Source organism: Myxine glutinosa, chromosome 2 (assembly GCF_964187855.1).
Source record: "Myxine glutinosa chromosome 2, kmMyxGlut1.1, whole genome shotgun sequence".
Classification (NCBI taxonomy): Eukaryota; Metazoa; Chordata; class Myxini; order Myxiniformes; family Myxinidae; genus Myxine; species Myxine glutinosa.
The window spans coordinates 34816572-34841537 of NC_136262.1; the positions used below are offsets into that span (position 1 = coordinate 34816572).

General features: G+C 45.7%; 2 protein-coding genes across 5 annotated transcripts in view; one reads left to right on the plus strand and one right to left on the minus strand.

Moving 5' to 3' along the window:
* The window catches only part of ZDHHC23 (zDHHC palmitoyltransferase 23), a 63162-nt gene extending 56387 nt beyond the window's left edge, over window positions 1-6775 (minus strand). The window contains exon 1 of one of the 4 annotated variants that reach the window (XM_068108370.2): window positions 6201-6775. The gene's annotated coding sequence lies outside the window, so the exon portion shown is untranslated. The remainder of the gene's footprint in view (window positions 1-6200) is intronic. The other 3 variants (XM_068108371.2, XM_068108368.2, XM_078773175.1) reach the window with 3 other exon arrangements.
* A 4399-nt stretch (window positions 6776-11174) lies between these two features.
* The window catches only part of UQCRB (ubiquinol-cytochrome c reductase binding protein), a 67204-nt gene continuing 53412 nt past the window's right edge, over window positions 11175-24966 (plus strand). Inside the window, exons 1-2 of the mRNA XM_068108367.2 lie at window positions 11175-11236; window positions 11479-11550. Coding sequence (XP_067964468.1) covers window positions 11218-11236; window positions 11479-11550 — 91 coding nt within the window. The 5' untranslated portion in view covers window positions 11175-11217. The remainder of the gene's footprint in view (window positions 11237-11478; window positions 11551-24966) is intronic.

Genomic DNA, 24966 nt, shown 5'->3' on the forward strand with positions numbered 1-24966 from the left:
CCGAGGCGGGACCCAGTACCTCTGAATAAGGGGGGCTTATTAGTGCCAGAGGACTGGGGGATTGAGGAGCGATAGGCCCGGTGGGAGAGGGTGGCATCCCTGCCACCTTTCCCATGAGGGGGGCAAAGGAGCAATAGTTTATGGGGTGTATGGCAGTGAAAACTAGCCCGGGTGGGTTAGGTTATATTGATAGGGCCCTAGAAGATGACATTAGGTGACGTTAAGATTAGTTAGTGACTGATACCTGTAGTGGGGACGCAGGTAGATTACCATGGATGATAATGACGAGGGAGCGCAATAGTTTAAAGGGACGACTGGGAAGCGCAAGTTTCAGAAGGGAGTAGTTAGATGAGATGATGCCGTGTGTGTGTGAGGATGGAACAGGTGTGATTGCACAGGTGTGCAACTGGACAGGTGTGTGGAGCAGTGTGTGAGTAGTGAGTGTGTGGATCAGCGCGAATGCGCTTGGGGAGAGAAGGGTGCAGGTGGCACCAGGTGTGAGAGCACAGGTGTGCAAATACAGGTGTGTGGAGAGAGTTGGAGTAAGTGGTACGGAGTGGTGTGCATGGTGTGAAGGTGTGAATGGGGGAAGAGTGGACCCCCATCACGGATACCCGGGGCGGGTAGTGTAAGTGTTAGGTAGAGGGCATAGGTAAATTGTGGTTGGATATTGGCATCTGTGGTGCGGTTGCAGAATGGTGTTGTGAATGGGTGCATTAGTGTTGTGGAAATGGCTGGGCGTGTAGCCTGTTAGTGTGTGTAGTTGGTTGGGCACTCCACCACTGTGAGGATGTCGGCCAGGTGAGGCCGCAGGTGGGCTCTGGGAGCCGGTAGTTGTGGATGGGGCCCGAGGATCCGGAGGATGGACCCGGGTAGCCCAGTGCCAGAGAGGGCACCGAGTGGGGAGAGTGCCAGAGGGCCTTCCCCAGGTAGTTAGGTTAGGGAAAGGAGCAGGTAAGCTCGGAGGCAACTGCAGTGGTGGAGGTGTGCAGGTGGGTAGACCCACTGGGAGAGGTACACGCCGCAGCCCAGAAATTGTGCGAGGGCACCGGGAGATGAATCGGGGGAGTGAGACCCCAAATTGAAAAGCACCACAGTTTGGCCAATGGGAATTGGTTTTTAGAACCCATAGTGTAAGAGGGCCAATGGTTTGGCCGGAGAAAGACCCCGGGTAGTGTAAAGTTGATAAAGTCATTTAGGAAATAGTTAGGATTGATGAACCTGTCGCACCATACGCAGCCACCTCTAGCCCCTGTAATCTAACCTTTTCCGTACGAATATAATTGAGAATCGAAACATTGGTGTCTGTCATTATAATCCAGCCGTGTGTCTTCTTTTTCCTTATTGATCCAGCGTAGCGCGGCTCCGTCAACGTTCGAGTACAATCGGGTAATTTGTGCGGACACGACGGCCATTCCGCTCGGCCCACCTTAACATCAAAGTCGTGTCTGTAACAATATATATATATATATATATATATATATATATATATATATATATATAAATAAATATATACAACACAACAACAACATGCATTTTAAGGCCATTTTCCCTGCTAGAGCGGGGTTAGCCTTGCGGTCCCCATGACAATCTTCTCCATTTTGCCCTATTTTCTGCATCTCTCCTTGTTAACCCCCTTGTCCGCATTTCTTCTTCCACCATCTTTAGCCAAGTCTTTCTCGGTCTTCCCCGTCCTCTACTTCCTTCTACATTCATTTCCATCACTCTTCTCAACCAGTCACTTTCATCCTTCCTCAACACATGCCCAAACCATCTCAACCTGTTCCGCTTCACAGCATCAATCACAGGCTCTATTCCCATCATCTTTCGCAATTCATCATTTGTCTTCCTCTCTCTCAACGATACTCTGCACATCCACCGAACCATTCGCATTTCCACCCTTTCCAGCCTTCATTGCTACTCTACGTTCATTACCCATGTCTCGCTCCCATAAATCATTACACTTCCCACACATGCAGCATACACCTTTCCCTTCAGCTTCAACGACACTCCCCCCCCTCATCAGCACGCCACTCAGTTCCCGAAACTTCTTCCATGCACATCTCACTCTTGCAACCGTTGCCGAGTCTGATCCAACTTCTCCATTCAGCATGTCTCCGAGGTAGCAAAATGTTTTCACACCTTCCAGCTTCACGTCGTCTCCAAGATCCAACTCAACATTTCCTCCATCTGCAGCTCCCTCTGTGCACACCTTACATTTGAATGTAGCTGCCACACTGGTTAATGACCCTGTCAGACCACTACATTTTTGAACCCACTCAGCGCACATTGCACATTGAATGGAGTTCACTCCGACACCCTTCCTGCACACAGCACATGGCCACTTCCCAGTTCTTTCCACCTCATCACATGCTTTACCACTTGCCATCACCTTCGTCCTTCCTATATTCACCTTCAGACATTTTTTCTCCATACATTCCTTCCACTTGTTCATCTTTTCCTTCAGTCCATCCATACTTTCCGCAATCAACACCAGATCATCTGCATACAACAACTCCCACGGTAAACCCTCCTTTATGTTCTGAGCCAGCACATCCATCACAGCTACAAATAGTAGTGGACGTAGGACCGACCCCTGATGCACTCCCACCTTCACCTCAAACTCACCACTGTTCCCGTCCTTCGTCCTTACAGCTGTGCGCGCTCTTTTGTACATTGCCATCACTACTCTGATCAAGCATTCCTCCACTCCTAACTTCCTCAATGCCCATGTCAATACTTCGCGTGGAACCCTATCGAATGCTTTCTCCAGATCAACAAACCCAAGAAACAACTTCTTCCTCTTCTCCATGTACTTCTCCTGCAACTGCCTCACAATAAAGAGCACGTCTGTCGTTCCTCTTCCTGGCATAAATCCAAACTGCATTTCATCGATCTTCATCTTCTTCCTTATCCTCCTCTCCAACACCCTTTCCAATACCTTCATTCTATGCTCCAATACCTTTATCGCTCGGTACGAGCCACACTCCAGAGTGACACCTTTCCCCTTGTATAGAGGGACGAGGGTACTCAGTTCCCAATCCACTGGAATGCGGCCTTCTTTCACCACCAGATTACAGATCTCTGTCATTCTCTTCACACCCCAACTTCCTGCTGCCTTCAACATATCTCCCACAACTCCCGTCGGCCCTCCCGCTTTTCTACTCTTCATTGCTTTTATCGCTTCCTCAACTTCCTTCTCAGTTATCTTCTCTGCCGGTCCTAAAACTGGGTTACTCTCTATGTTGCCATCCCATTCATTCTCTGTATTCAACAGCATTTCCAATTTCCATATATCTTTTCCATCTTCCTTTAATTCCATCTGGGTCCACAACGATTTGTCCAACTTCATCCTTCAAGCAACTCACCCCCATCACATCACACCTCTCTTTCGCGATCTGCTTTGCAATCCTGAATACCGCTCTCTGGCCCTCTTCCGAATCCAAGCATTATCGGAACATTTTCCTACATGCATCCTGCGCCTTTGCTACCTTTTTCTTGGCAGCCTTCGTGGCTGCGTTATAACTTTCATGCTCTGCTTTTTCTGCTCCCGTACCCTTCGCCTTCTGCCACTCCTTGAACTTCTTCCTCTTCTCGTCAATCCTCTTTCCAACTTCCTCATCCCACCACCATGTTTCCGAGTGCCTCGGTGGTCCTTTTGTCCATCCACATACCTCACCAACGGCTCCCAACAGACTATCTTTCATTGACATCAAACCACGTTCAAGCTCAACCACATCATCCTCTACCCTACTCAGCTTCTCTTTTAATGCCTCCCTTACTGTCGCCTCTTTCAACCTCCACACCTTCATTCTCGGTTGGTACTTCACCCGCCAAGCTCTCCTCGCACCTTTCACCCTTATGTCGCAGACAACCAAGTGGTGGTGTGAAACAGCCTCCTCCCCCGGGATCACCTTTGTGTCCCGGAAGTGCCCCCATATCTCGCCTACGCACCATCAGGTAGTCAACGGTTGTCGTCGACCCACCTGACGTGTATGTAACAAGCTTATTATCCTCTTTCTGGAACTGAGTATTACAAATCAACAAATCAGCTCCATCAGCAAACTCCAAAATCCTTTCACCTTCTCCATTTCTCACACCATATCCGTAACCCCCATGAACTCCCTCAAAACCGTCCATACTCCTTCCCACATGTCCATTTAGGTCTCCTCCTACCACAACAACTTCCTCATCTTTCACGTTTTCCATCAGCTTCTCTATCGCACACCAGAACTTGTCCTTCTCTTCATCGCTCCGACCAACCTGCGGAGCATATCCCGAGATGACGTTCACCAAGAGCTTTCCAATCATCATTTTCACCATCATCAACCTATCACTCACTCTTGTCACACTCACCACACTGTCTACAAACTCCTCAGAAAACAGGACACCAACACCATTCACGCCCTCCTCCGTACATATATATACATATACACTACATGACCAAAAGCATGTGGACGCCCGAACATGACACCCGTATGTGCTTGTTGTTACCCTCTGTTGTCAAACATGTCATTCCAAAATCATGGGCATTAATATGGAGTTGGTCCCCCCTTTGCTGCTATAACAGCCTCCACTCTTCTGGGAAGGCTTTCCACTAGATGTTGGAACATTGCTGTGGGGATTTACTTTGATTCAGGCAAAAGAGCATTCCTGAGGTCAGGCACTGATGTTGGGGGATTTGGCCTGGCTCGCAGTTCGCATTCCAATTCATCCCAAAGTTGTTCGGTGGGGTTGAGGTCAGGGCTCTGTGCAGGCCAGTCAAGTTCTTCCACACCGATCTCGACAAACCATTTCTGAATGGACTTCGCTTTGTGCCCAGGGGCATTGTCATGCTGAAACAGGAAAGGGCCTTCCCCAAACTGTTGCCACAAAGTTGGAAGCACACAATCGCCGAGAATGTTATTGTATGCAATATGCATTCGGGCAGGTAGCGTTCTCCTGGCATCCGCCAAACCCAGATTCATCCGGCGGACTGCCAGATGGTGAAGCGTGATTCATCACTCTAAAGAACACGTTTCCACTGCTCCAGCGTCCAATAGCGGCAAGCTTTACACCACTCCAGCCGACGCTTGGCATTGCACATGATGATCTTAGGCTTGTGTGTGGCTGCTCGGCCATGGAAACCCATTTCATGAAGCTCCCGACAAACCGTTGTTGTGCTGACGTTACTTCCAGAGGCAGTTTGGAACTCGGTAGTGAGTGTTGCAACTGAGGACAGACGATTTTTACATGCTGTGCGCTTCAGCACTCGGCGGTCCCATTATGTGAGCTTGTGTGGCCTACCACTTCGCGACTGAGCTGTTGTTGCTCCTCAACGTTTCCACTTAAAAATAAAAGCACTTATAGTTGACCTGGGCAGCTCTAGCAGGGCAGAAATTTGACGAACTGACTTGTTGGAAAGGTGGCATCCTATGGCGGTGCCATGTTGAAAGATACTGAGCTTTTCAGTATGGCCCATTCTACTGCCAATGTTTGTCTATGGAGATTGCATGGCTGTGTGCTTGATTATATATACCTGTCAGCAATGGGTGTGGCGGAAACAGCCAAATCCACTAATTAGAAGGGATGTCCGCATACTTTTGGCCATGCAGTGTGTGTGTGTGTGTGAGTATATATATATATATATAATGTTATATGTCGTGAAGATTACTCAATTGTGATGAATTATTTAAAAAATTATTGTATCCGGCCGGATCCGTGTTCGGATATTCATCAAAACCGAATCGATTCGTCCTTGTCACACACACAACCTCTCCACCAAGTTTCGTCCGAATCCATCCACAACTTTTTGAGATATCCTGCTATATATCGTTTCTTGCCTTATCTCTCAATTGTGAAGAATTACTTTAAAAAATAAATCATCATTGTATCCGGCCGGATCCGGATCCGGATCTTCACCAAAATCTAATCATTAGGTCCTTGCCACACACCCAACCTCCACCAGATTTCGTCGGAACCCGTCCACAACGTTTTGAGATATCCTGTTCACAAACAAAACAGACAGGGGTGAAAACAACCTCCATTCACCTTCGGTGCCGGAGGTGACATATCGTGAAAGCAGATGATCCAAAGAAATGTGCAGTTATGTATCTGTGACGTAGTCCAGTACTACTAAGCGCAATATTCAACACCATGGGGTATCAAATGTGTGAATATTTATTGGGACTGTTAAACTTTTGTAAAGTACAGTACTTTACCTTGTAGTTGAAGGATGTTATTTCACGGTCAGTCACAATTCGTCGTTTGTAATAACCACGTGGAAGACACCACGAGTTGACCAACGGGTTGACAGTAGACCATGCCAAATCGATGATACCCTGAGGCCTCTGATGGGAGAGTTCCAAATGCTGGTTCGAATGGCAAAGCTTTACCCGAGCCGGAAACAACTTCTCTTCCGGGCACGCCGCAGCTCGCGGGGAAGCGCCGTGTGTGCGCGCGCGAGTCTGTTTCCTAGCAACAGCGCAACACCCACTGGACCCGGTCACCCAGGGGAGGGTAATAACCAAATAAGGTCGGGCTTCTCGCTCTTCCAAATGAAGTGCTGTTACCATCAAGTGTAGGTAGTTACCTGTCTTACCGGTGACAAAGATTGTACCAAATTTGTACTTTTCGTTTATCCGAATTTATTAATACCTATATATGGTATTTGTACATCAATATCAGAGGGAAACTCCTTAACGGTACGATTTAAAAACCTCCGAACATGACGTCAAACGAATGTTTTAACCGAGACTCCCATGCCGGCTCCTTTCTCTTTATGTCGCTCAAATTCAATTAATCATTCAGCTTTATTCATTCCTGGGGTGTGTCCCATTGCCAAAGAGCTTGCTATCGCTCGCCAGGTGGCTCATAAAGCACTCAAGGCAGCACTCCAAGGAAACGGTTGAGAAGGAACAGCCGGCTTGGCGAGCGATGGCAAGCTCTTTGGTAATGGTGATGGAACACACCCCTGACATTGGCAATCCATGTCGAGAGAGATTAATGGATTATATCGGCTCCATGCCAGGAACGTCGTTTTAAATATTCATTAAAGACGCCTTCCGAGCTTCCGACCGCCGACTGTGAGTCGTGTTTCAAGGGGATGATTATTAGAGTTCCTTAATAAGGAAGAAGGAACAACGAGAAAACATGTCAAAATGTAAAGCGCGTAGGGCGTAGGGCGGCCGATTTGTACTCGGAACTAAACTTGAAGAAAACAACACCTGCAATTTAACTACAACGACACTCAGTGGAGAGCACACCTCCGCCAGGCTGAACAGTTCACCTTTTGTATCCCACTGATAGGCCGGATCTGGATTCGGATCAGAACCAAAATCGAATTCGCTTGTCCTTGTCACGTAACCAACTCAAATCTACCAAGTTTTGTCATAACTTGTCCACAACTTTTTAAGATACACGACATGGCCAAAAGTATGCGGACACCCCTCTAATTAGTGGATTCGGCTGTTTCAGCCACACCCATTGCTGACAGGTATATTATTATATACATATATAACCAAGCACACAGCCATGCAATCTCCATAGACAAACATTGGCAGTAGAATGGGCCGTACTGAAGAGCTCAGTGACTTTCAACGTGGCACCGTCAAAGGATTTTTTTTTTTTTTTTTGTATACAAGATCGAGGCTCGTGAAAGAGCTAACATTAATCACACAGAAAGACAAACCGACACATAAAACATATAACATGGGGAGCGGTAGACAAGATGGGGCGATAGGGGGAGGAACACAAACACAACATTTGAGAGCAGGGACATCGGGAGGACTTGGGGGGAGGTGGGAGAGGTATAAAACACATGGACACTGCCGGGACTTCCAGGAAAGAAGTTGGAATTTCAAACAAGGTGGATCTTGGGTGAATTAGTGGGGGTAGAAAAGATCAAGGTTTTGGATGGGGAAAGATAAGAGATGGTGGTGAACAGCTGTTTTAAAGACCTGGAGGGAGGAGTGGGATTGAAGGGAGTGTGGGAGTGTGTTCCAGAGGCGGGAGAAAAGAGGAATGAAAGAGTGAAGGTGAGCAGAGAGCCGTGATTTCGGCAGTTTAACCATCAGAGGGTTGCTGGCAGATCTTGTGCGACCTGTAGGAATATTTGGGGGACAAAGCACAGAGAGAGCTGGAGGAGCAAGGCCAGAGAGGAGTCGGTAGAAGACAGAAAGACCACCCACCTGTCTGCGGTGAGTGAGTGAAAGGCCCTCGGAGATAGCTTCATCACGGGAGATTCCAATGATTCTGAAAGCTTTGGTTTCAACAGCGTGAAGCCGAGCTAGGTGTGAGGAAGGAGCACCGGCCCATAGGGGAGAACAGTATTCCATTGAGCTGCGGATGAAAGCCTTGTATGTGGTGAGGAGCTCAGGTGTGCCGAGGAAGGACTTCGCACGATGGAGGATGCCCAGTCGGCGAATGGCTTTGGAGGCCAGCTTGGAAATGTGGTTTTCCCAAGAAAGATCATGGCAGATAGTGAGACCCAAAAGCTTGAGCAACAGAACTTCTTGGAGAGGATTGTTGAGAAAGTAGATGGGAGGGTTGTCCAGTCGATCTTTTCGGAGAGACATAGTAAGAGTGTGAGATTTGTCAGGATTGAAAGACATGTTCCACCTGTTTGACCAGTCTGTGATTTTGTCCAGTCCATTGAGTATCTGTGGCATGATTTTGGCCGAACCGCTTTTAATCGAGTTTAGTCCCTTGATAACGGCTCGAACCGCGGATTGCTAAACCGCTCGGCAAATACCATCTTGTCCGTGGTTCGAGCGGTACTTGTCTCCCTGTTTTGCGGAGGGATTGATAAAGGTATTCGGGAAAACACCTGGACCAATAACCCTGATCAATCCCACCCCGCAAAAGAGCGTTACAAGTACCAGGACCGGTCGGATGGCCAGCTTAACAGGACAAGGGTATTAACCTCCCCTTGCTAACGGGAGTGCCGTCCCCCGGATCCGTAACAATTGCCACCACATAAAGGATGCCACCTTTCCAACAAGTCAGTTCGTCAAATTTCTGCCCTGCTAGAGCTACCCCGGTAAACTGTAAGTGCTGTTATTGTGAAGTGGAAATGTCTCGGAGCAACAACAGATCAGCCACTTGGTGGTAGGCCACAAAAGCTCAAAGAACGGGACCGCCGAGTGCTGAAGCGTGTAGGGCTTAAAAATCGTCTGTCCTCAGTTGCAACACTCACTACTGAGTTCCCAACTCTGGAAGCAATGTCAGCACAACAACTGTTCGTCGGGAGCTTCATGAAATGTGTTTCCATGGCCGAGCAGCCGCACACAAGCCTAAGATCACCATGCGCAATGCCGAGCGTCAGCTGGAGTGATGTAAAGCTGGCCGCCATTGGACGCTGGAACAGTGGAAACGCGTTCTCTTGAGTGATGAATCACGCTTCACAATCTGGCAGTCCGACGGACGAATCTGGGTTTGGCGGATGCCAGGAGAACGCTACCTGCCTGAATGCATAGTGCAAACTGTAAAGTTTGGTGGAGGAGGTCTGGGGCTGCTTTTCATGTTTCGGGCTAGGCTCCTTCGTTCCAGTGAAGGGAAATCTTAACGCTACAGCGTACAATGACATTCTAGAGTCTAGACAATTGTGTGCTTCCAACTTTGTGGCAACAGTTTGGGGAAGGCCCTTTCCTGTTTCAGGATGACAATGCTCCCGTGCACAAGCAAGGTCCATACAGAAATGGCTTGTCGAGATCGATGTGGAAGAACTTGACTGGCCTGCACAGAGCCCTGACCTCAACCCCATCGAACACCTTTGGAATGAATTGGAACGCTGATTGTGAGCCAGGCCTAATCGCCCAACATCAGTGACCGACCTCACTCATGCTCTTGTGGCTGAATGGAAGCAAATCCCCGCAGCAATGTTCCAACATCTAGTGGAAAGCCTTCCCAGAGAGTGGAGGCTGTTATAACAGCAAAGGTGGAGGGAGGGAGGGAGGGGGAGGGGGAGGGGGGAGGAACCAACTCCATGTTAATGCCCATGATTTTGGAATGAGATGTTTGACGTTCGGGTTTCCACATACTTTTGTTGATCTTTTGACACCATAAATAATTGGTGGTTGAATTCAGTGACCTGATGTGAAAATACAGTTCAAATTTCAAGTCAATCGGATGAAAATTGAGGATTTTAGAAATTTGAAAAAGTTGTTCACCTTTGGCCTATGTTGTCCTTTTGATCTCAAAAACAAATTGGACTACCGGTTACACCATATGGTAAAGTTTCGTGAAGATCGGTTTAAAACTATGACCTGGAGGCAATGAGAGGTGAGCGGACAGACAAACAAATAAGAAAGGACATCAAGTTTTAGATAGCCTGACAGGTATGACGAAAATCGAGAGAATCAATTAATTGATTAATTGTGTAATTAAAATAAATAAATAATCATCGTCAAATAATTAATTTCTTAATTAATTGCCGGATAGCATACCTAAACCACCACTGTTTCATCTGAATCTGTAACGTTTTGAAAAATAAGTAATTAATCGAATAATTAAATAATTAATCGATTAATTGATAAATCAATAAATGAAAAATACCCTTTACAGCCAAATCACTTGGTCATTGTCATGTCCAAATGACTAGCAGCTTCCTCGATCAAAAGGTGCCTGAAATATTGCCCAGATGAGAAAGGAAATAAATAAGTACTTAATAAATCGATAATATTGAAATTATTAATCCAAAAATAAAAATAAAATTTTTGCATAAGTACGTGCTTACTATTGTGTCCGGTTGTATAAGACGATTAGGTAATGGAACATTCCCCATGTACGCCTGGGCGGGGATCGAACCGCAGTCCTCCGACTCGGAAGATGCTCTCTAACGACAACACCACCATGGATCGAAGCGTTTATTGAAAATAGTAACATATGGGTTATGGAGGTTGAATTCAGAATTCGAGGTTAAACCACGTACATCTCGATGACTGTTGCTGCACATGATTTTAAATCAATTGGACAAATACTATTTTAAAATACAGTACTGAATTGATTGCATATGGCGGGCGGGTGGCAGTTCAAAGGGCAAGGTAACGTTACGTGTTCGTGATACAAATGATTAATACACTGCATTTTTGTTAAATTTTCTAATTCTTTTTTTAACCAACAGTGAATTATGAATAAAACAAAACCCCAGTCCATGTATTTCCATCATTTTTGTTGTTATAGTAGTTTTTTTTTTTTTGAGGACGTAAATCCGGAGAGTGTTCGAGGCACAGCGCGGAAATGGCTACAAGAGCACCAGGTTTGAGAACAGTTGTTATCGGCGTTGATTTTTATTTTCCTCAATTTAATAATCGCTCTGGTTCGTTTTATTTCTACACAGAGTTGCCTCTAGTTCAGTAGTCTGTGTCGTCACGCGTCTGTTTATATTTTTCGCACCTCAGGCCTTCTGTCCTTGAAACGTAACCAATGATAAACCTGTATTCTGTAACGAATGTTGTATGCATTGTAAGATTATCCCATCACCACCCTTATTTTTTGTAGTGTCGGGCATGGGACGAATATTGCGCTCTTTCCACAAGTGGTACTACAATACAGCGGGTTTCAACAAGTTTGGTAAGAGGTGTGTGTGTGTGTGTGTGTGTGTGTGTGTGTGTGTGTGTGTGTGTGTGTGTGTGTGTGTGTGTGTGTGTGTGTGTGTGTGTGTGTGTATACTAGCAGAAGTACCCGGTATTGCCGGGAGGGGGGAAGGGGAGAGGGTAGGGTGGAGGGGGAGGGTAGGGGGGAAAGGAAGGGGTAGTGGGGAAAGGGAGGGGGGAAGGGGAGAGGTGAGGGGAGAGGGAGGGGAGGGGGGAAAGGGAGGGGGAGGAGGGAATATCGTCCCTTTATACAGAGAGTAACGACAACTGCGAATACGCCGCCATTTTGGGGCCAATTGTGCGGAACCACTGAACCGGCACATGCACAGTGCACTATGAGCTATGCGTGTATAATGCAATGCACCACTGCACAAACACGGGGTGGGTTAGGGAGTACGGTGAATGTTGTTATTTATTTATTTTATTGTATCGAGATGTCAGTCTATGAGTATTAGCTCCATTATGTTCCAGATTGCCTATAATGGGATATTAGTTTGTCTGAAAAAATGAGCGGTTGATGAGAAGTGACAAAATTAGTCTAGTAGGAAGACTAGGTCCCCCTGCACCCCCCGGAGATATACTTCTAATCAGTGTTTCTAGATTGGAAAAAATGTGTAGAAAATGACTAGCTATGGCCCCAAGCTGAAAAAATGTCCCACATACCATTTTTATGCAAATTACTGCTGCAAATTTTATGCAAAATTATGCAAATTTTATGCAAATTTTTGATGAGGAGTAGAGTTGAGGGGTCTTTGAGGGCTTCATCGAGGTGCTCTCGGTTGCAAGACTGGGTCATTCTGAGAAGCACAGCAGGGTCAGAGATCATGATGTTCTCCTCCTCAGTGAATCTCTCCATCAACAGCCTCTCCATTGCCTCACACACTGTTTTGAGGCAAAAGAGGGACTTTGCGTAGGCCTTTCCACTGAGAACACCTTTGAGAGATCCACTTGTTACTAGTTGTGCCTCAAAGAGAATCTCTGCATATCCAGAACCACGCATCTTGTGTCCAGTGAGCATCCCGATGTAGTTCATGGATGTGTGGAAGGGTCCAATCGTTACTACATGACTAGCAAATTCATTTGGCCAGCGCCAGATGATGGGAAGGGCTTTCATGCAGACACCCAGATCAAATGTATTCAGGACCCATCTCTGACCCACCTCAGCAGTTGCTGCCTCGGAACGCTTCAGTAGCTCACGAACAACTGCGTTGTCTGTGATCGGTCTGTGCCTGGTGCCTGCATGGCATGGCAATGGCCTGCAGCCTGTGCCTGGGCTAGGGGGTTTCACCTCTGCAACTGGTTCTCCCCCACCCAGCAAATCAACAGTCGACTACTGCACGCCTATCCACCAACCGATCACAGACAACGCAGTTGTTCGTGAGCTACTGAAGCGTTCCGAGGCAGCAACTGCTGAGGTGGGTCAGAGATGGGTCCTGAATACATTTGATCTGGGTGTCTGCATGAAAGCCCTTCCCATCATCTGGCGCTGGCCAAATGAATTTGCTAGTCATGTAGTAACGATTGGACCCTTCCACACATCCATGAACTACATCGGGATGCTCACTGGACACAAGATGCGTGGTTCTGGATATGCAGAGATTCTCTTTGAGGCACAACTAGTAACAAGTGGATCTCTCAAAGGTGTTCTCAGTGGAAAGGCCTACGCAAAGTCCCTCTTTTGCCTCAAAACAGTGTGTGAGGCAATGGAGAGGCTGTTGATGGAGAGATTCACTGAGGAGGAGAACATCATGATCTCTGACCCTGCTGTGCTTCTCAGAATGACCCAGTCTTGCAACCGAGAGCACCTCGATGAAGCCCTCAAAGACCCCTCAACTCTACTCCTCATCAAAAATTTGCATAAAATTTGCATAATTTTGCATAAAATTTGCAGCAGTAATTTGCATAAAAATGGTATGTGGGACATTTTTTCAGCTTGGGGCCATAGCTAGTCATTTTCTACACATTTTTTCCAATCTAGAAACACTGATTAGAAGTATATCTCCGGGGGGTGCAGGGGGACCTAGTCTTCCTACTAGACTAAATGGGTGATTTCTGAATCCTCATTATCGCGATGTTGGCAATAATAGTTTGGGTTACTCACGATGCCTGGAGAGAATTTGAACATACTATGTGACAAGGTAGTCTTGTAACCTAAAATAATCTTTAACCTCTTCGATTAAGAGGATAGGAAAAGCGGGGTGGGGGTGGGGGGGGGGGGGGCATTAAAACACACGTGTGTTTTGTCTGAAAGAAATGAATTTAATGTAAACATTATCAAACTGTAACAAATTTAATGTGTTTTCAGAGCCAATAAACTCAAACATACACACAAACATCAACACATCAACACATCAACACATTAAAACACACACACACACACACACACACACACACACACACACACACACACACACACACACACACACACACACGCTCTCGGTCAATGCACACATACTGTAAATTAACCTTTTCAGCTTTCTTTTCATCAGTTAACCACATTCAGCAACAGATCCAGGTACAATCAGAATAAATGAAACGTAGTCCAGCTGTCAAAATTGCAATATGTGATGAATTTTTTTTTTAGCATTTATCTCTACCATTTTGAAGAACGATACAAATTAGAGGTCTTGTGAGGGTTGAGACCCCAATATGAATAGCAACTTCCTGCTTTTTATCTTTACAATCATTAAAACTTTCATTGCATTATGTGGAATTTTTTGAGAACTTTTGTGTTCCCCTGAAAAAAAAAAATGGCGAGACCAAATACAGGGTAAGTGGATATGCTACATGGGCAAGCTATTTCTTAAGATGCATGCACGAATACACAATAATGCCAAACAGAGACTTCTTTTTTTTTGTCCAGCCCTGTTGAATTTTACAACATAACCATTCATAACCATTCTCTAGAAATGATTCCTAATACTAGCTATTATCAAACTGTTGGCATATTGTGAACTGAACGTTCTTTTTCTAAATAGAAATATAGAAAATACAGTACAATGTACTGTCAAGCAAAGTATCCAATGTTTCCAAACAAAAAATTTTACGGTTTTCACTATGATACAATGACAGCTATTGACTACTTGTTGCGGGAATTACTTGTAGTCTCTATAAGGTGAAAGTTAAATAATTCACTTTACTTTCTGAACGGGACTGAACAGTAACTTGACCTACCTCGCAAAGCTTTGAAGACGAAGCCGGCTTCCAGCCCACACGGCTGACTTTATTCTCCCATATTTTACGTCTATTGGGATCTGAAGGGATTCTGTACATCTTGAAACCCTTGTCATGTCTATTTGTGCATCCAAATGCTTAACAACCCGGCATTTTCAGTGAACTAAGGCTTCCGTAGGTAGTCGAATCGATTGTACTTGCATAACACGCGCGAACGCGAGAAGTTAAGCGAACGCGAATTTGGCTCCAAAATGGCTCCCTGAGTCACGAGACCGTATTTTTCCGGATCGTCATGTCGTTACTCTGTATAAAGGGACTCTAGGAGGGAAGGGGAGGGGAGGGATGTAGATGGTTACTGGAAATTGATCACATCCACAAATGATGTAATCCACACAATTTATGTACTTTACATAACGTTAATAGGAATACATGGCCGTTTAGATGGGAAATACAGTTTGTTTGAAATAAATCACAAATATCAGATGAAAGTTTTTAAAATTTAGAACTATTCTCACTCAGAGTTAAACATCACCGCAATATTACGTGGTTGCTTCGACGTTTTCTGTGAATTATAGGCCCTATGTCATCATTGTGAGATTTTTTGGGGATTTTTTTTTTTTTGAAATGTGATTTTTATATTTAAAAAAAGCATCAGAACAGCAGTGAAAAAGCATCAAAACAGCAATGTAAAAGCATCAAAACAGCAGTAAAAAGCATCAAAACAGCAACAATTGTCCGGTGATTTTTCAATCACCGCAGCTAAATGTGTCGGAGTAATTAACTATTTTCCTTCGTGCCTTTTTTGTTGTGTATTTTTTTTTTTATACACACAGTCTACACTGACACCAGTCAGTCACGTTCGACACAAAGTCAGTCAGTCTACAGTCGCTGAAAAGGCGCCTGCGGCTACATCTCAATGAAGGGTGACACGCATGTTTGTGCTGAGTTTCAACTTCGTCACTTTTGACCATAGAGGAGATGCCTTTATACAGGAACGAAGTTCATCTGCCTTGGTTCTGCGTGATATGACAGGCAGGGTCTGTCGGAAATCCCCTGCCATCAGAAGAGTAATGCCTCCCATGACGGTCTGATCGTTTCGAATATCTTGCAGTGTGCGGTCAACTGCCTCCAGTGCAACTCTGTGAGACATTGTGCATTCGCCCCAGACAATGAGTTGGCATTGCCGAAATACCTCTGCGACAGCCGATGACTTGGAGATGTTGCACATTGGCTGCTCTGTGTTAGTGAGGTTGACTAGGAGCTTGAAGGTTGAGTGGGCGGTCCGGCCCCCGGGGAGAAGAGTGGCAGCAATTCCGGAAAAGGCAACAGCCAGAGCAATCATCTTTTTCTCCCTGATTTTTGACAGGAGGAGGTTCATAAGGAACGTTTTTCCAGTGCCTCCAGGTGCGTCCAGAAAGAACAATCCACCTTCAGAAGAGTGTATGCTCGCCAGCACTTGCATGTAGATCTGTTCTTGCTCCACTGTCAGTCTTGGCTCGTTTTCATTGATGTAGTTTTCCAACTCTTGTGCGTTGTATGAAGTCTCTCGGAGTACTTCCCGAGCCAGGTGATTCTGTTGTTGTCGCTGTGTTACAGGAAGGCCAATGACCTCCAGCGAATGTCCTCCAAGAGAAAGCAGTTTGTCTTCTATGAGTACTAAGGCTTCATTATAGATCGCATCAGAGTAGTCTGCTTCAGCATGAACCTGTCTTGCCCTGTGGAGAATGTCCTCGCTGAGATCGTCACGATGGTTATTCCACAGTTGTACCGGATTGGAGAGACCGCAAGTTTGTAGGATGATGGCAAAGAGATTTCTCAACAGGGCTGGAGAGCGTGAGACTGCTGCTTCTTCTAGAGTGGCATCCCAGTGGCTGTCATCCTCCAGAAGGCCATGCAGGTGGCAGGCTTGGCGGAAGGTGTCGCAAACCTGGCCGTTGAACGTTCTCAGTTCTTGGAAAGAGATGGGTCCTTTGACATGATGGAGTAGAAGGTGCAGGAAGAAGCAATTGTTTGGATGTACAGTGTAGACTCGTCCAATTGCATCTGAACGGCGAATGTCGGGATGTCCCACAACTCGTGCTCCTTGTGTACGTCTTTTCCACGTCTTACTGCCAACCACCCAGGTGTAGTACTGTGGGACTTCATTGTAGATGAGTGTTTTGGCGAATTCGTCTTGTTGACACAATTGGAAGAATGCGGTAAGTGTAGTTGAACTTGGTGGTTCTGCTGCTTTTTGCCTTGTGTTGCCTTCTGTGAAATACACTCTCTGGCCATTCTCAAGATGTACGGAAAGGTGCACAACGGTTGGGTAGCGTTCGTGGATAGGGAAGTTGAGAACTCTCCAGATAGCTTCGTTACTACTGACGTAACGCCCCAGCTGATATGACTCGATCTCGTCGTTTTTGTTCCTCTGAAGGCCGAACATCGCCATGTCCGAACCTTTGTTGACGTATTTGCACACGTATTTGATTGATTTCACTGAGTTGCAGAACTCAACATTGAGATGAGCCTTGAACATTTTAGAGAGAAGTGGACAGTATGGTACAATCCATCGGTTGTCAACGTCTATGCTTCTGGTCTCAGAAATTGAAATAGATGTTTCAGATCCACCGCTTTCAGGCTTTCTCCTCCGGTAAAGTGGGTATCCATCCAGACCAGTCTGCGTTTCCTTGAGAAATGCCCTAGGATATCGCTTGGTGCATTTACCATCCTTCATACACGGAGACAATGGATTCAGCCGGCCGCAAGGGCCATGCACCATCTGCGTTTTGACGATGTTGAACAGCTCTGGATCCTCATCAGGGTTTGGAAGTTCAGCACTGATAAAAGAGTCGACATTGGAAGCGTGAATCTTTTCTTCTAGCCACACCAGAATGTGGGCATGGGGCAGGCCTCGTTTCTGCCATTCAATGGTGTACATGAAGCATCGGACAGTCCCGAAAACTTTGCCCTTCTTAATCGTCTGAATGAGTTCCTTCTGTTTCTGGTGGAATACCCTTGCGACAATGTCATGGCGATGTGTTGGCTGCTGGTTGATCATCAACTCTCGCTTAATTTCTTCCCACTTCGGATTACAGGTGAAGGTAAGGAAAAGGTCGGGGCGACCGTAATTGCGTACATATGCCATCGCATCCTGGGTCCGCTCGTGCATGTATCGGGGACCTCCGGTGAACGTGGATGGCAAGATGACCAGTTGTCCCATGTTCTGAACATATTCGTCATTGTTGACAGCATCCTTGAGGTGTGCGTACGATTCTGCCCTCAGTTGACGTTGTTGGAGCCGGATAAAGAGGAGTCTCTCACTTTCGATTTTGGCATGCATGTCGACGATGAACTGGTGGAACAGATCACGGCACTGCAGGATATGATTCGTGGAATTCTTTCTGACCATGATGTGGAAGGCATAGAAGTCATTCACAGATACTTTCTTTCCCCGGCCGCCAGCTTGTTCAACTTCAAAATGATAGCCATCTTGTCCTTTCCAGAAAATCAGAGGGTACTGGAGGGCGTCATCGAATCAGTGAGTCTCCGAAATCCGCTTCGTGCTGTTGTCGCGAAGATGCAGGACGATGTCGCGATTGTTGTACTGCTCTCCTACCATGAGAACTGCAACGTCATTGTTGACTGGCTCGTTAAACCGACATTCGTGCTCTCCGTGAGGACATTTGTCAGATTGAATTACGACCTTGTAATCAGGTGAAGGCATTCTCTCCAATGTCGACCTGAAGCTGTTGCCCAGCGCATTATTTGAGTGGAGCATATCTTGTAAGACGAGGATTAGTTCAGAGCGTAGGTTGGGGAAGTTCTGTTCTCGGCGGGCAGCTTCTTCTCGGTGGTCACCCATAAAATAGATTTGTAAAAATTTCGGTTGCTCACCTGGTTGAGGGTGGATAGAGCCAATGAGGTGGTATACCTGGCCTTGCACCTTGAATGTAGGCATGAATCCTTGCTCAGTGACGACGCGATCTGCTCCAAACGAAGTCATTTGGAACGAAGAGTTGTAATTACGGATTTCCTTCAGGAAGTGTCTGGATTGAGTCATAGTTGATTGAAGTAGTTCTTTCAAAGGTTCCGGTGGAGATTGGAGAGAAGGCAAAAGGACATTGCCTCCCCTGCAACACATTCCTGGTGTTTCTCCCTTCCATTTCAAGGCATGGCAAAACTGACAGGTGAACGACATGGAGCCGATATCAACGTTTGAGGAGTCGTCAGTGTTCGGATTGTAACTGAATGCAGCCTTCTCCCATGCAATGGCCGTCTGCCGTTTGCCTGATGGTTGCCAGTTGTTGAGTCGTTTTTGGTGCTGTTCTTCTGTCTCCTGCTGTCTGGCCCTCGCCACACATTGTTGATTAGCGTTCAGACGTGCCTCTGTCTCATCTTCTGTCTCTCGCTGTCTGGTCCTCGCCAGACATTGTTGATTAGCGTTCAGACGTGCCTCTGTCTCATCTTCTGTCTCTTGCTGTCTGGATCTAGAGACACGTTCTTGATTGGCTTGTCGATGGTGAAAAGTATCTTCATCGGTTTCATGGAGTCTCCGATCAGCGATTTTCCTTGCTCGGGAGGTTGAACGCGACAAATTTCTTTTTTTCGGTGCCATTGCCTTTATCACAGTCAGTCTTCCAGTCACTCACTCATAGACAAATTCAAAATACCAAATTCAAAATACTCGTAGACAAAATACCACGTTTACACGTGGTAAGAAACGACGCAAACGCAAGATTGCAACTCTGTGTCGTGGGCGTGGCCAACGTGGCCTCATGCTCCCAGGTGATTGGCTAACTCGAGCTCGAGCGAGCCATAATGCGCTACGTTATGGCAAAAAATATGGATCTAAAGATGAAAGAAAAAAAAACCGATGTGGTGTGAATGGCAATGTTCCTCGCTGAAATGTGAAAAAACGCAATCGCTTTTCGCTCTGAATTACGTGCGAACGCGTAACTGTGAGTTTATGGCGGCAAGGATGGAACATCACGTGATCGCTCTGAGTGAATCAGCGCGCTGCTCTGCCACCGGCTCAGATTCTGTGTATAATATTCCTCGCTGAAATGCGCTGAGGTAAATATGAATAAAAAATATAGATCTCGTGCGAACTCGTGTGAATCGTGATCTCTTGTGATCTCGTGTGAATTACGTGTGGACGCCTAACTGTGAGTTTATGGCGGCAAGGATGGAACATCACGTGATCGCTCTGAGCGAATCAGCGTGCTGCTCTGCCACCGGCTCAGATTCCGTGTATAATATTCCTCGCTGAAATGCGCTGAGGTAAATATGAATAAAAAATATGGATCTTGTCAAATATTTTTCGGTAGGCCATGTTCCTCCCAGGCTCAATGGTCATGTCTATGCCAAATATCAATCACGTGAGCCTCTCCGTTTAGGAGTCTATCGGTAACATTACACACACACAAACTGTGTTTTATATATATATATATATATATATATACAGACTTGGCATTTAATATGGAATATTTTTTTTGTGGGGGTGAACTTACTTTTCAAGATGTCTTAGAACCAAAAGTTCATTGGAATTATGTTGAAATTATTCTAGATTTTGTTAATGTGACCTTTAAAAGAAACAAAAACCACATTTGACATTTCGAAACAAATAAATTGATCCTTGAAAGTGATGTCAACTGATATCGAACTCAATTCATGGACAGTACTGTGTTAAACTTCTGTACGTTTTCCAGAAGTATCTCTTTATTTTGCACATTAGCCAAAAATTTTTTTAACAAAAACAAAAGTTAAATTACGACTGGGATTACGGACAGTAAAATTACAGTTCAGTACTTCGTGTAACCCCCACGAGCATCAGGAGAGCACGTACACGTTGAGGCATGCTGTTCACGAGATTTGCCAAGGTTTGGACAGGAATCGCTTGCCATGCAGTGACAATAGCCTGCTGCAATTCACGCGCAGAGGTCGGCTGCTGGTCCAAGTGGTCGATTTGACGCGTTAATTCTGCCCACAAGTTCTCTATCGGATTCATATCCGGGGACATGGCAGGCCACTCCATATGCTCTACACCACGGTCAGCAAGAAAGTGTTGGATCATGTGAGCACGATGAGGCCGTGCATTGTCATCTTGGAAGACAAAGTTTCCTCGAAAGGCTGCACGAGCAAATGGAAGCAATGTTTCTTCCAGAAAGGCCCTGTACTTGAACTGGTTCAGGTTTCCATTCAGAACAACCAGGTCAGTTTTGCCCCCTGCATGAAAAGCAGCCCAAGCGGTCACCCCACCACCTCCAGCTTGGACTCTTGGCACTATACAATCTTTGTTGTAGGCTTCATGCACTTGTCTGCGCACTCGGACGCGGCCATCTTGACGATATACCAGAAATCTAGACTCGTCACTGAAGATCACGTGATTCCAGTGTCCTGGCTGCCATTGACGGTGCTCTCTGGCCCATTGCAATCGGCGCTGGCTGTGTTGTCTGGTCAGGCGTGGCTTTCTCGGGGGACGCCTGGCACGATAGCCTGCTTGAACCAGTCGTTGGTTGACTAGCCTTCTGGATACAGGCACATTTGTCAGTTGCTGCCACTCAGCCCTAAGCCGATTAGCTGACTTGGTATGGCCATTGCGGACTAACCGGTGCAGCTGGCGATCATCCCTCCTTGTGGTTCTGCGGGGACGTCCTGGGGCGATCATCCCTCCTTGTGGTTCTGCGGGGACGTCCTGGCCTCGGTATTGGAGTAGGGACACCCCTCTGAGTATTTCGTTTCAGGATCTTTGACACCTGACCTTGAGTGATGCCATACTGCCGAGCAATAGCACGCTGTTTCATGCCGTAATTTCGTAAAGCCACCACTCCATGACAAACAGCATTGTCGAGTTGATGGACCATCTCCAGAGGAAGCGGCAATAACTTTTGGAGACGTGCAGCAGTTGTTTTCCACTAATACAGAACGCAACAACCCTTGTATACCCGACTGTGAAGCCAATCATCAAATGCACCCGTTCGTACATTTTGCCACGCCACCTGTGATATAATCCTGTTGTTGACTTCTTGCTGCGACAGACAATCGGTGACATGGTTCTTTTAACAAATAAATCACCAAAGTGTAAAAGAAACTCACCAGATTGATATACTGCGTTAAGAAAGTAAACCCTAGTCAAGAAAAAAAAAAATTCCATATTAAATGCCAAGTCTGTGTGTGTGTATATATATATATATATATATATATATATATATTGTTGTGGATTTGAGAATATCTTTGAGAATGAAATTTGAGAATGAGAGTTGTAAATATCACCCTCTGTAAGTGTAATGAAATCTTGTAAATATCTCCGTTTTGTGTGTAAAGGTCAAAGGTCGTCCTCTTAGTTAATCCATCGCATACACGCAGGCCACCATATACCCTTCTAAATAGTTATTTCTTTATTATGTGTGTGAGTTTAAGGCTGTTTCCCCCATTAGTTTGACTCTACATTGCACCGAATTCAAATAAGATAGATCCCCTTTCAATTCCCCATTTGTCCGCAATTGCCAACTGCATTCGCCCTCCATTGAAGACGCGGTCGGTTCGGAGAAGAAAGGCGTGTCTCCGCCCTCGTCATCGGAAGGAGGAGTGAGCCAGCCCTTGCCAACCAATCGGGCACGAGGAGTTTGGCTTGAGAGGGCGGAGAAAGAATGATCGGGGAGGTTCACGAAGATTCGAGGGTGTGGCCTATATAACCCGTCACGCGACGCCCCCACCAAGATGATTGAAAGGAGTTCAGATGCGTCAGAGAGAGTCCACCGGTGGTTGTTGCTGAGAGAGAGAAGGGAGAAGTTCATCAAAAGGAGTTTACCGCAGCTTTGGACAAACCGCAGCTTTGAACCAACAGCAGTTTTGACCACCGCAGCTTTGAGCGTCGACAGCGGTGACGGCAGTTGCGGCCACAAAGCGACGCCGCCGTGCGAACACGCCTGCGGAGGGGCGGCGGCTGCTCACTCCCGGCCCGACCAGTCTCCTGCTCCAGTTGAACCTTCCTCTCCTTCCAGCCATTCGTGCCATTCATCCCGATCATCATCCCCCCGTGTAAGTCTGATTGTCGTCCGTCTTTTATGTTGTCCTGGGGTATAAGTAAGTCTGTATAAGCTAGAAATTGCACTGTGTCTTCTGGTCCTTCCATCCTTCTGTAAATTATTTTCGTATCTTTCCTTCTCCTTGGTTCCTTTAATTGTGTAAATAGTAGTAATAAATTATATTTGTTCTTCCTACCTTGCCTTCTTTCCTTTACATCCGTTTCGTCCTTGTCTTTTCCCAATTGAATACCTGTGGCAAGATTTCGCCAACGTTTCAGAATCTGGTCAGTTACTTGCTAATGGTTCGTGCCGCGGCTGCTAATTCGCTCGGCAATTAACATCTTGCCCGCGGTCGCGAACGAGGTTGCTCACCTGCCTCTCCGGAGGGAGCTTGGGCAACTTCAGGACTCACGTCGGTCAGTCGCACACAAGGGGATTAATCCCCCCTTTTTAAGGGGAAAAAGGCCGACGTAGAAATCCGTAACTATATATATATATATATATATATATATATATATATATATATATATATATATATGTATATATATATGTATATATATATATGTATTTATCCCTGGTATTTATCCTTGACTCCCTATTTGTTCATCGGTAGTAGGTCGTCGTCTGCCATACAAAGGTGGTGACATTGGGTGGTTTGCCATTGCCTTTCCACAAAAGCACTTAATTATTGTCTTTCATTAAGCGTGAAGCATGTCACAAAGCTTAGTGATGGACATAGACAAAATTTGGAAGACAGATTTTGGTGCTCAACAAAGATAATCGGAACATGGGTTTAGCCCATCATTTTGACAGCATTCCAATTCATTATATATACTTTCACCTTTCAATAAAAATATATGTACCAACCAAATCTGTTTTCCTGAGCCTGGACCTGCATATGTACCAAAATATATATATATATATACCAACCAAATCTGTTTTCCTGTGCCTGGACCTGCATATGTACCAAAAATATAAATATACCAACCAAATCTATTTTCTTGAGCCTGGACCTTCATACAAGCCACCTGTTCCTTCAAGGCACATAAAACATGCAGGAATTTACACGAACAACATCGTATCTCTCCCATTTCACAAATTATGTACGCAATTTTTTAGCCTGTTCATTAAATTCCCATCATTTGTCATGCAATAATCCTAGATATTTGATTTTGAACAAAAGGTCCCCATGCAAATCACACAGAAAAGCTGGCATCTTTAACATTGATCATGAATTGGGACATTTCTGAGTCGTCACTCAGAATGTCTGCCAGATCAAAAATACTCGCCCATTTCTGTAAGTGATTTTGTCATAATACATTCATTCATATGAAAGTCAGCTTCAACCACCATCCGAGTGAATGTTAGTTGTCGGCCTGTCTGTAAAACAACAAAAGCATTTTACATTCACACCCAAGGTACAAGCTGCCTAATTTTAACAGGTGCACCTGTCTACTTGAGCAAATGTCACGCACACCTGCAAACACAATATTTTCACCCATATCTCTGACACACCATTTCAAAGCACACTCTGCCACACACCAAAACTCACTCTTGATACTTCAAGACATGCACACAATCGTTTGAGCTCATGACAAAATACAGGGCACTCTTGATACTTCAAGACATGCACACAACAACGAACAACTGTTCACCACCGCTTAAGTGAGTGAAGACAGTTGGAACCACCGCTACAAAATGTGCATCATATATTTTGGCCAATGTGCATGGCGTGTTCATGAGGGGTTGCAAATGCGAGGGACCTGCATCCGGTGAGTTGTTCACGGGTGCTACGTTGTCATTGATGCTGTATGTGTCATCCTGACGACGACTATGCATACTTACGAGCGCATTTTGGTCGTTTCTTTCAATAAAAGCATTGAAGTGCCTGTCATGTTTGCCTGCCATATGGCGCAGGAACAGGCGTACATTGGGCAATGGTGGTCTTGTTGTTCTCTCGGTTTTTGGCGTTGGAAAAGGTGCCACATATAACGCATGTATTCTTTCAATAGTTGCACTGTAAACATGTACGCAATAATTCGTTGCATATAACGATGACAACCTAGGCAGGATAAATGTAATTGCTGTTGCATTTGCTAATGGTTTACTTAGTCAGGTGGAGGTTGAGCGGTGTCTCGTGTCGTGCTTGTTAGCGTACCATTTCTCAATTAGGCTATACCTATCATTGATATAGGTAAGGAGGTGTTGCT